Genomic DNA, 12,776 nt, shown 5'->3' on the forward strand with positions numbered 1-12,776 from the left:
AACACCTAACCTCATGTTTTTTTTGGAAGACCTTCTTGTCGTGAGGCGAGAATATGAACTATTAGACCATTGTGTTATTTCTCACTTTTTTGCCTTGTTTAAATTTTTTTTTTTTCCTCTTAATATGTATAAACTCTTTGTAAGCCTTCACAATATATTGCTATCTAAATAAATTACAAGTTGAACTGACATAAAGATTGCAGTTATTTAAGCAATAACATATCGTATGCCAAGAAAAAAAAAAAAAAAAAGTGTCATTTTCTGGGGGAAATTTTTTTTAAAATTAAATAAAATAAAATAAAATAAAATAATAATAATAATAATAATAATAATAATAATAATAATAATAATAATAATAATAATACAATAAATTAAATATATATAATGAGAACATTTAGTTTTAACTTCTATAAACTTGTTTTGAAATGCATGGGCTACTTAAATGTATGTCTTCTTTTTGTCTTGGTTTTTTTTTTTTTTTGTTCATAGGCCTTCATAATATTTCCATCTAATCTAATTTGAATTGAAATAAAAGTTGCAATTATTTCAGCAATGGAATGTCATCTGCCATCAACAATATAGTGTGTAATGAACAGCGTGTAATGAAAAAAATTTAATTAAAACTCTAAAAATATTCTGAAATGCTTGGGTTTCTTAAATTAGTTTAGCAATTCATATTTCGATCTTCTCTCAAATGCTACCGCTCTTACCTGTGTTTAAAACTGTGAATGTTTGAGCCCATTTTAAAAAACGAAAATAAAAAAGTAAAATCTAACTGAACTTATCAATATTTGCAATTAGATGACTCAAAATTGTATGGCCTTGCTTGTTTGTCTCCACATTTTCCCACATTCAGTATAATTAACTCACTAATTTGATACGACAAAATTACCAGTGAAACTCGAGTCATTCAGATTCAAATCAAGTTCTCATCTAATTAGTGTTCTTTTGGACGCTGTCACGAAATGGCAACAAATGAGCTCATTGGTCACTCATTCCTCGCTGCCCAGTCCTCAGGTAACAATAGATTAACTGGACATTCAATCAATTACCTCAGCGCTCCATCTCCTCCAGCCAAAACAAAACTTAAAATTCAGCACCCGCCCTCACCTGCTCCCCCCATTGCTCCAGGAGTGCGTTGAAATCTCGCAAAACCCCCGAGAAGGACGCCTGACCTTTTCAAAATGGCAGCGACAAGTGTTAGACGTTGGATGCCGGGGACTTGAGCTGACACTGTGAGGGGGTAAAGACAGTGAGCAATGGGAGCAACAAATATTCACGTCACAATATGGAGCGATGTGGAGGCAACACTGTCCATCTTAAAGTCTCCGAAGAGGTTCAGTTTGCTTCATTCAGCATTTCGGCGCGGTACTGAGTGAGCGAGCGTGTTTGTGTGAATGGCAGGTGACAGCCATGGGTATGTTTTGGTTTGGATCGCCAGTTATTCTCGGTGAATGCCAATGAGCAGCTGTCCGATGCTCTTGCGTATGCATGTGTGTGAGTATCTGTCTGTGTGTGTGTGTGTTGGCAAGTGCATGGTCTTCCCTCGCTGTCCCCTTCTCTCGGCGGAAAAATCAATCTGTCTGACACTGGGGCCCTGTTACGCTACGCTAACGTCAGTGGTACCTGCGCCTGGGTGTCCTCTGTCAATCGTAAAGCATTGTCTAAACAGGCTACTATCTCTACTGTGTCCGTCTGGCTTTACCCCTGTCCACGCGGTGTGATGTAGTGTTAAACGTGCATCATGTAACTTTTCTGGCTGAGAGTCTGCCACCTGCTTGTCTTCAGGGACATATTTTTGCTTTTTTGTGTGGAGTATTACACATTATGGCATTGATTATGGATGTTTTTATTGCTTAAAGATCCTGCATTATGCAAAATAGACTCTTTTTTTTTTTTTTATATAAATAATGGTACCTCTCAAAAAACATACCTGGAGTTGTGTTTTCTTTCATTTACACTTTTACACATTTCAGTAACACTTTATTATTAGTCTGTCTACATCTCCAAAGCTCAACACCTACTTTTTATTTTTAATCGGTAGAGTTAAGACATTTTAGGACTGAAATTATGTATGTTATGCCTGAAAAAAATAATTTCCCTCTGGATAGTAAAGTATTATTTATCTGTCCAGCTGTCTATCTATCTAAATAATCCAAATGGTTCTAGTGACAGTGTGTGGAGTTTAAAAACACAGTGGGGCACTTGCTGTGGAACAGGTGGAGTGTTTCTGTTTGAGAGAAGAACTCATCCTAAATATGCAGGGTTTGTGTGTTAAATGTGTGAATGAACACAACTATATATAATGTAACTTGGGCTCTTTCAGATACCTTGAAAAACATCAGATTAAGAAGATTGTACAAATGTATATAAAATTGCAGTACAGGTGCTCTTTGAGAGTGAACTTCAAGTGTGACTCACCTTCTGCAATGAAGGAGTTTTAATACAATCAGTCGGTATGTCTCAGGTTTTTATCTTGCCCATTTACATACATTATAAGTAAGAGTCACGTTTTGCTAAGACCTTAAAAAGCGTACTTTTTTTTAATTTATTGTGAATGGGGTTGCCTCTCCACAGCTCTGACTTTTAACTGGACCTCATGGCATCACCAGTTTGTTTCCATAGTGACACAATCCGTGTATCGTTCATTTGTTTTTCAAAATAAAACCAAATGTCTCCAAAACCAAAATGAAAAAAACGGACAATGATTAATTTTTTCAGTTTTTCATTTTGTGTTTAACTGAAGAATGGAAAAAAAAAAAAAAAAAAACTGATAATGGCCGTTTCCAGTTTCCGTGATTTAAACTGTAATGCCAGACTGAGCCAGGACTGAACCAGGACTGAACCAGCACTAAACCAGCACTAAACCAGTCTCAGTCCTGGTGTCAGTCCCAGTGTGGGCTCGGTCTGGTCCTGGACTCAGTCCTGTTCTGGTCCCGTTTTCAATCCTGGTCTCAGTCCCGGTGTGGTCCCAGGCTGGTCCAGGTTTTAGTCCTTATCTCAGTCCTGGTCTCAGTCCCGGTCTGGTCCCAGTCTCAGTCCCGATCACCCAACAGTGCATGTGAGTGCACCTCCGCGCCCATCCCAACACTCAGTACTGGTTCAGTCCTGATTCAGTCCGGCATCGCAGTTTAAAAAAACAAAAACTGAAAAAATGAATCATTATCCATTTTTTTCATTTCGGTTTTGGAGACAAATAATGAAGTTTATTTTAGTTTATGTAGTTTATTTTAATGTTCTTATTTTTGGTTTTATTTTGAAAAACAAAAGAACAAATGATACACGGATGTGATACTAGATAAATTTGATGCCATAGTGTTGAAGATTCTCATGGACTCAGGCAGGTGCTGGAAAAGTTACAAAGAGAATCATTAATAATGCCTTTCTCATTGTGGCTGACATCCTGAGATCGCTCTTTTCAAAGGTTTTATTTATTTATTTTGTCTCAAGGTACAGGAATTCATTTTACACAGAAAAAGTCCCTGTGCCATAATCTGACATTGGTCTCAGTTTCACGCTGCGTTGCCTTGTCCACAGACCTAAAATATCGCCTTCACCTTTGCTCATTTTGCATTTTTATTTCCTCTTCTGTACCAGGCGTATCTGAGCTGTTTTGTTTGCCTCAGATCTTGGCCCCAACTATAACTTTATACTTGTGTGTGTGAAGTTGTGCGGCGCGTTGACAGCTCACCTTACATCCCAGAGAATTATTAATCGTTGCATTCCCCTGGGCTGTAAGAGGCATTTATATCTGTTTGTGCGTGAGGCTGCCTAAGTAAAACGTGCATACATTTGAGTGTGCATACATGAAATGAATCACTGCAGCGTGACTCCACTTTTTATTTAGACCTTTTTGCCTTGCTAATAATTTATGAGGTTGAATAGGAAATTAAGCAGCTGGTTTTCACACATTTTAATGCAAAGAAAGACATTTTGGAAAGAGAGAGGTGAGAATGGTGCAGTATAAATGTATTTATGATTTAAAGGTTTTATATTAGACAAAATGGACTCTTGTGAGCTTTAAGCCATGTTGTAAAAATATACCTGCAGTTGTGTTTTGTTTCATTCACACATGCACGATTATTAGTTTATTAGTTTGTCTACATCTCCAAAGTTCAAAATGCTCTGTTCCACTTTGTGATGTCATGCAGTGATAGTTTTCAAGTTAACAGCTACATTTTACCTTTAGTTCAGTAAAGACTGACTATTCCAGAGCTTAAAATATCCATTTATCCTGGGCCGGGTTACGAGGGCAGCAGTCCAAGGAGGGACTCCCAGATGTCCTTCACCCCAAACACTTCCCTCAGCTCCTCCTGGAGGACCCTGAGGTGTTCCCAGGCCAGCCGAGAGCCCTAGTCCCTGCTGTGTGTCCTGGGTCTTTGCAGGGGCCTCCTATCGGTGAGACATGCTCTGAACACCTCCCAAGGGAGACACCCAGGAGGCATCCAGAACAGATGCCAGAGCCACTTCAGCTTGCTCCTCGGCGTGGAGGAGCAGCAGCTCTACTCTGAGCTCCTCCTGTGTGACTGAGCTCCTCACCCTATCTCTAAGGGAACACCCAGTCACCCTGTGGAGGAAACTCATTTCGACCGCTTGTATCTGCATCTTAAAATAATCCAAATGATTTTAGTGGAGATGTATGGAGTTTAGAAACACAGTGGAGCACTTCCTGTGTTACCACATGACACATGACATCACAAGGCGGAACAGAGTGTTTTCAGGTTCACAGAAGAACTTAGCCTAAATATTCAAGGTTTGTATATTAATTGTGGATGAAACAAAACACAACTCCAGATATGTTTTTGATGAGGAAATAATGTTATAATTAAGATTACAAAGTTGTGTGAATGTGATTTGGTTGTCGTGCATGTGAAACAAAATGATACACAATTTTTAGAAATGTGTTGTTGCTCTCTGTCTTGTTAATCTATTGTATTGTTGGTGGGCTAAAAATGCAGGCTTCTGTTTCATCATGGATCTTTACCCTCATCCATGTTCATAACTTATCCAACCACAGCACTCCATCACCCTCTGCTCTGGCCTGACCCTTCCTCTTCTGTATTCCTCAGATTCCTCAGATCAGCTACGCCTCCACCGCCCCGGAGCTCAGCGACAACACGCGCTATGACTTCTTCTCTCGTGTGGTGCCTCCGGACTCGTACCAGGCCCAGGCCATGATGGACATCGTCACGGCGATGGAGTGGAACTACGTTTCCACCTTGGCGTCTGAGGGCAATTACGGAGAGAGCGGTGTGGAAGCCTTCATCCAGATCTCCAGGGAAACAGGTAGGAAATATTATTTGCATGAATTAAAATGACTTCAGTTCAGGGTATAATTTGAGTAGTTTTGACAAGATTTGACAAGTATTTGGACTTACTTTATTTGACTCAAAAAGGACAATTGTACTTAGGATGATTTATTTCCTTATTGCAAGTCTGTCTTGAAAATCAGTATTACCAGAAGTTCAAGTAACATTTCGGTGACTGACAAGAGACATGAGGCACCTCTGGTTCAAGTTATAGATCAGATCTGTGGAAAAGCAGGCTCAGAGCAAGTGTGCATGAATTGTTTGACCAATAAAACACTGAAATGAAATAAGAAACAGTTATGTTTAAAGGTCCTATATTATGCTAAATTGACCCCTGTGCACTTTAAGCCATGTTAGAATGTTGTTACCTCATCATGAAGTTCATTCGCACATGTTTAAGTAACCCTTTATTATTAATCTGTTTACATCTCCATCTTAAAATGCTCTGTTCCTCCTTGTGATGTCATGAAGCAGTAGTCTTGTAGGTCACAGCTACATTTAACCTTTTTCCATAGAGTTCAATAGAGATAAATCCAGGACTGAAATGATCAAAATGGTTTAAGGAGTTTAAAAACACAGTGGAGCACTTCCTTTAATGCCACATGACATCACAAGGTGGAACAGAGTGTTTTCTGTCTGAGAGAAGAACTCAGCCTAAATGTGTTAGTGTGTTAAACATGTGTGAATGAAACAAAACACAGCTCCAGGTGTGTTTTTGATGAGGAAACAACATTATAACTGTAATAAATATACCGTGATATGGGCCCTTTAAGCTCCAAGTAGCTACAGTAAACAAGTACGTAAATATACTCCAAATAGAATTAATATTCTGAACTGAAGTCGTTCAAGACTCATATAGGTATTCGTGTTACACAATGCAGACAAACGTTATAATAAGTGGTGTGGAGCTGTTGGATGATGGCTGGATTTGCAGACTCATTTGAAGAGAGGGACTAAAGCGAGAGGGGCCGGACACTGTGGGAATAGTTAAAAGGGCTTCCAGGAATAATTCAAATGAGCCGAGCTTTGATGTGAGATGTGAAAGAGTCAAATACACTGCACTGATAGAGAGAGATGGTACTGTAACAATAGTCAGCTAGATCTACCACTGTCTCAGAATCTGTGATCAGCTTCTGCAGCTAATGACTAGACTAGGAATCTTTTTTATTCTTTTCTTGTTGTGCCCTTAAGATTCTTCAGACAAATCTTATCAGGTTAAGCTGCTAATATAGCTACTTTTAGAAAATCAATTCTTTCAACTGGACAATGGTTTTAAACTTTTAAAACTTTAAACCTTTGTCCAGTTGATAGAATTGAATTTTTCCTTTTTTGTGGATCATATCTGGACAACTGAGGGATTACACAGACACTTCTACAGTTGCTGACCTTTGTTTCTTGTGAAAAGGTTGTTTACAGATCAAAATGTTCCCAAATACTTTTGCTTTTCACAGAAGTTTCAAACTCAACTTTTTTTTTGGAGCTTTCTATCATGTTGTAATGATTTCTCATCAAAAACATGTCTGAGGAGATGTCATCCATGCATGTTTGAGTAATTTAGCGATCTCTCTCAAGTCTATTTGAATCCTCCTGATGTTTAGCAGTATGATCCTATCCCAAGCTCAGCCCACTAGTGCTCTGAAGGGGGAGTGACTTGCACAGAGAGCAAAAGTTTTCAATGAATATAGCATTTTCAAAACAGTAAAAGGTAACATAGTGATCTAAATATGTTACACTAGCAGTTTCCTACAGAAGAGTAATACTCCCTCTTTAAGACTTTTGCAATTGTCCTTCAAAGTACAACACAAACATTACCATTTATTATCATTTTGCATCATTGCTCATTTACTGAAGTATTTTTAGAAGGCCGATATGCTGCTTTTATGTCGTCTCTTTTGCATTTACAATGATGGGCTGTCTTTTGAAAGGAGACTGATCTGAGTGAGATACTGAGTGAGAGTGGAGGAAACCTGTTGTTTCCATCTCAGAAAAGTACAGCTGAGGTAAATGACGGACTGAAGATTACAGAGCAGACAGGGGGCTGAACACGAGCTCATCGCAGCCAGACACTGATGGACACGTGTTATCTTTTCATAGTCTGATAGTCTGATAATGGTAGAAACTGGGCATGTCTCCATAATTAATCCAAATATATCGACTTCTCATTTAATATATTAACATAAGTTTTGAAGCTCAACATTTATCTTGCATTTGTGAGGATGCTTTGATGTTGTTTTAGCAGTACAAAAAGACTGAGCTGTTGATACTTGCAGCTGATATCATCAATATTCCCTGTGGTGTGATGATAACCGAAGGTACTGCTCTGTCTGAAGATCTGCTACTCGAGTCAGACTTTAATCTGAGCTTTATTTTAACACAATCTGACCAGAAAGAAATGACTTAGCATTAGTCCATAGTTTTTCAGTTAGTCTCTCTCAGCTTTTAGTTGAAAATCAAAGATCTAAACAGGACCATGAACGCTCGTATCGTAAATCCATTTAGTATTTTTATTGAGTTTTCAGGCTATCTTAAAATGTATACTGGCAGTGTTTGCTAATACGTGCATTGTAACTCCATGGTAACTGGGGAATATTCCACCATTTCACATACATGTACAACACCCCCAGCACAATGTCCCTGCAAAGTATCAATAACTAACTTCTAACATATTGCATATTTTGGGTTTAAATTGTTTACCGGGATTGTCCTATTTTTGGATTATTGTGTCCTAAAGTTGTTTCCACATTATTGTTACATTTTTCTCTAGCAATATATCATCAAAATGTATGATCATGACCATAGACTTTATAAAAAAGTGGACTAAGTAATTGTGACGTCACCCATAGTGTTCAGCACCACTCAAATGAGGCTTGCGATGTTACAGTTACAGGAGCGAATTTGGAGCCAGACTCAGTATAATGAATATGATTTTTTTGATGTACAAAATGAAAAAACAAACAAAAATACACCAGGATCATGTTGTTGCGGGCTAATACGAACATTTTAAGACCAAAATAACGAGGCTCACAGCAGCGATTACACAGAGAGGGAGCGACAAGATCCCACTGTAAATCAATTGGAGCCAGGGTCATTTGGAGTCAGAAGAGCCACATGTGAATTTCCTGTTTGGAACACGGTGACTATCGCATTAGCTATGCCCATTTATATACACAGTCTATGATCATAACAGGCCTACAGTAAGAATCAGTATTGGATGTTAGTATGTTTGTATACTGGTATTATATTACTCCAAAACCCCATTGTTTAGTGGTCGCAGCTTGTGGTTAATAGCTTCTTGTGTAAAGGCATTTCTAAGTGATTTATGAATGGTTTAATCGTGGGTTAATTTTGTGGCTCTTGGAACTATAAATCATAACTTGTACAGTTGGGGCTGGCTCTGTATTACACAGATACATTACTGCAAATTTTCACAGAGGAGGCCAAAATGAGGTTAATCTAAAGGGCTTTGGTAAATAAACACTTGCATTCATCATTTCGTCATTTTTCATTTTTTTGTTTTCCCATCTAATCTGTTATCTTGAAAGAAGCCATTATTAGAGGGAGAGAGAAAGAGATCTTCTTTGAAAGTGAATTATTAAGATGTTTGAAAGTGATGAGTGAAAATGTATTTAGTGAAATGTTTTGGCCTATACGCCTTTGTAGCTTTATTATTTTTTGAGCATTTAACCCTGAGAATATGTTTCAGTCTTAGTTTTGGTACAGATTTTTTATGATTTAAATGTTTTTATTGATGCGTTGTGCTCAAATTGCTCACTAATGGCTGCTTATGTAGTGCCATTAAATTTGAAAGTGACTGATGGTTTGTTTAATCTTAGGTTAATATTTTGGGTGACACAAAATTCATTAATAAAATGGGGACTGGCTTCTTACCAGCTCACATTCACCTTCATTATGCAAATGGATACTCTGCCCCTTAGCTTATGAAATTATATTTTGTGGTTTGTAATGAGAGAAGTTATTAAATTTGGTAAATGGTTATTAAACAATTAATTAATTAATGGACAATTTAAATAATTTCAAGCACCTTTATTAAAATCCTTAGGTGTGTCGATTCTTCAGCTTTCAATAAATATGTTGAAACAGGTGCCAAGATAAGTCAGAGAATATGCAAATATGCATGTTTTGACCAATAGGGCTCATGATCCAAGTGACCATTGCGATCTATGCCATGTTTAAAAATAAATAAATAAATAAATAAATGTAATGATTAATTAATTTATTAATCATTGCATTTATATAGTGCCTTTCAAAACATCCATATAACTTTACAGTTCATTATTTATTCACTCCACACTCTGTGTTGGAAAGATACAGAAGCGAGGCTGCCAATCTGCGCCATCAGCCCCTCTGACCACCACCAGCACTCACACACACTCCACTTTCTTACTTGGCAATATGGGTGAAGTGTTTTGTTTAAGGACACAACAACAGTTTATGCCACTGGCACCTTATACTGCAGCAGTGTCCCATCCAAGTACTAACCAGGGCTATTCTTGCTTAGCTTCTGAGATTTGACAAGATCAGGTTTTAACAAATCAGTATGGCCATAATTATGTTGAAAAGAAATCTCTGAAGCATTCAAGTAGGCACTATAATTTATTACTTTTATATAACAGTTATTTACTTTAATGCAAACAGACTTATAAAATATAACAGAAAATGTCTCACTTCAACCTGTTTATTAATGCAACTTACATTAGAATTTTCTGGAAATGTTTGATACTCAATCTGGTTGCAATAATAAAAAAAATATGTGAGGTGTAACATTAATTTCAGTGAATATTGGTGATTTTAGGTTCGCAGAGTAAAAGTTATTTTTATGACACTTGAAGCCCAATTAAAACGTCACATACTCCACACTTTTATGCTCCACTTGTTACACTTACCACTTGTTGTTGTTGTTGGTTTGATTTTGTTTGCTTGTTTAATGGCAGAACATAAAGGATCTTTGGAGTAAACACTAATACCAGAGGAAACCAAACAGTGCAGATGAAGACGGATCAGTTGTCAGTTTTGATGTGTTGCTCAAAGGCACACGGTCCCTGTGGTCCTGAGCCCTAGATCAGTTTGTGAAAGGGTCTAAGTGCTGCTGACACATCAAAATGGTGTGGATTTGATGTCAAAGTTTAGTGAAAAAGACATCACAGCATCTAGACACATATTTACAGACTGACACTCCCAAAGATGCTCAAGTTCTTTCAATTCTGATTGAACGTCTGATATTGCAACTATTAATACTACTTGTTCTACTTGTATCACTACTACTACTACTACTACTACTACTACTCAGATTTAAATAATGCTGGTACTCTTACAACTATTACTGCAAGTGAAGCTACAACCACTAAGGCTATTGTAGTGATCAAATACTATAATGTTGCTTTTAGACACACAATCTAATTCATTTTCTACTAAGCAACAAGTTCACTCATCGAAGTTGTGTATTGCTACTACTACTACTACTACTACTACTACTACTACTACTACTACTACTACTACTACTACTACTACTACTACTACTACTACTACTACTGCTACTACTGCACTACCACCAAGTTTGTCTTGCCCAGATATATTGTTAAAGCAGACAGCTATGTGGTCTGCATCTAATTATACAGCATTTATTTTATAAGGCTGCTGCGCTGTTATCTTTACTGTGATGGCAAAACTGCAGTTTGGCCTCTGAAATTTGGGAAATGTCCGTAAACTGATTGCGGTGAATAATTAGGGAGCTAGGACTTTGTTAAGAAAGTGAGGGATAACCTTGGACCATTGAAAATGAACCAGTTCTGTGTTTCATATTTATAAGAGCGTAAAAATCAGGTATTGTGCCTTGAAGGTTGGGATCCGTCTCCAGAATATGAATGTAAATCTATGTAATATCCCCACAGATCATGGAACTTGGCATGTGTGGTTGTGTGTTTGTATGTGCGTGTGTGCATGTTTCTGTGCGTGTGAATGTGTGTGGCCTAGTGAATACTGAAGAGAAAGTGTTTTCATCATGAAGTCTGCAGCCACACTATGACCCAGTGTGAGTGACAGTCCTCAGCCTGTTGTTTACTCTGCCCCTCTGCATTAAGATGATGAAATGATGTGTTCAAATACAGCAGGATACAGGCCAGGGAAGGTTCGGGTCAAAATAGTGACCATGAGTACGTGTGGAGTATAGGGAGTGTCTGCAGTGCATCTGTCAAGCTCAAACTAGTCCACAGAATACAGATCACTGCAATGTTTCAAAGCAAAATTGACTCTTGTGAGCTTTTAATTATGTTAAAATGGTGTTACCTCATCAAAAAATATACCAGGATTCATGTTTTGTTTCATTCACACATGTTTGAGTAACTCTTTATTAGTGGGCTGTCTACATCTCCAAAACTCAAAATGCTGTTTCACTTTGTGATGTCATGAAGGGGTAGTTTTCAAGTGAACAGCTACCCTTTGCCTTTATTTCAACAGAGATTGGTAGTTCCAGGGTTGAAATTAGCCAGATGATTCTAGTGAAGGTGTGTGGAGTGTAAAGGGATAGTTCGGGTCTTTTGACATAAATGGCATCTCCATCAGTGTCATCAACACTGACTAACCCCCCAACAGCGTCCGGTGAGTCGAGTTTCTGCCCGGTTTTGGTGCTGAAGAAAGTAGTCCGGCAAGTTGGCTGGGGTCACCAAAATAAAGTGTTTTTCTTCTTAAAACAATATATGTTCAGAAGCGTGATACATTTGCATCACAAACCTCTTGTTCACGAAAAAGTCAGACCTCATAATTGCTTGGCACTATTTTCTCTTTGTTCGTATCACTGCGTGCTGCTGACAGCTGACAGCCTTTCACAAATCCAACACTTTTTTCAGTTGTTTGGCATTGTTTACATGCTCAGACTGATGACCGCCGCGACACGAGAGAGCTAACGTGGGAGCTATATATGAGACGCTATATGAGAATGCAGTGGAACACTTCAAGTATTACTGCATGACATCACAAGTCAAGAGCCTGACACAGCCTGAATTTTCAAGATTTGTGTGCTGAACATGTGTGAATGAAACAAAACACAACTCCAGGTATATTTTTGATGAGGAAACAACATTATAACACAGATCAGAAAATAATGTACTATAACCTTTTTCAGTGGCTGAATTTGAGAGGACTAAACTTCAGAAGTAAATCGCTGAAAATATATTAACTAAACTGTGTAAAAGCAGAACACACACACACACTATAGGCAGAAACGCACTCCCACTCCTGATTGTTCATTTGTTGTAACTAAGACAAATCAACTTGTCGATAACTATAGCTACAAGACATTTAAGTGCTCTGGCATTTCCTGTTTTATGTACGTACACATTTTTACACAGACCTTTGACAATACTGTATTACTTAATTTAAATTAGTATCACTGTACAGAAATGATGAAAGGAATGGTACAGTATAGCAGTGGTTTCCAACATGGACCCGGTA

The 12,776-nt window shown here is 37.9% G+C and overlaps 1 protein-coding gene across 1 annotated transcript in view; it reads left to right on the plus strand.

The window, feature by feature from the left end:
- Positions 1 to 5,159: 5,159 nt before the first annotated feature.
- LOC110161404 (metabotropic glutamate receptor 8-like) overlaps positions 5,160 to 12,776 on the plus strand; it is a 281,793-nt gene continuing 274,176 nt past the window's right edge. The window contains 1 exon segment of the mRNA XM_055154099.1: positions 5,160 to 5,286. Coding sequence (XP_055010074.1) covers positions 5,175 to 5,286 — 112 coding nt within the window. The 5' untranslated portion in view covers positions 5,160 to 5,174.

Source organism: Boleophthalmus pectinirostris, unplaced genomic scaffold (genome assembly GCF_026225935.1).
Source record: "Boleophthalmus pectinirostris isolate CB_2022bp ecotype Guang Dong unplaced genomic scaffold, ASM2622593v1 HiC_scaffold_18, whole genome shotgun sequence".
NCBI lineage: Eukaryota > Metazoa > Chordata > Actinopteri > Gobiiformes > Gobiidae > Boleophthalmus > Boleophthalmus pectinirostris.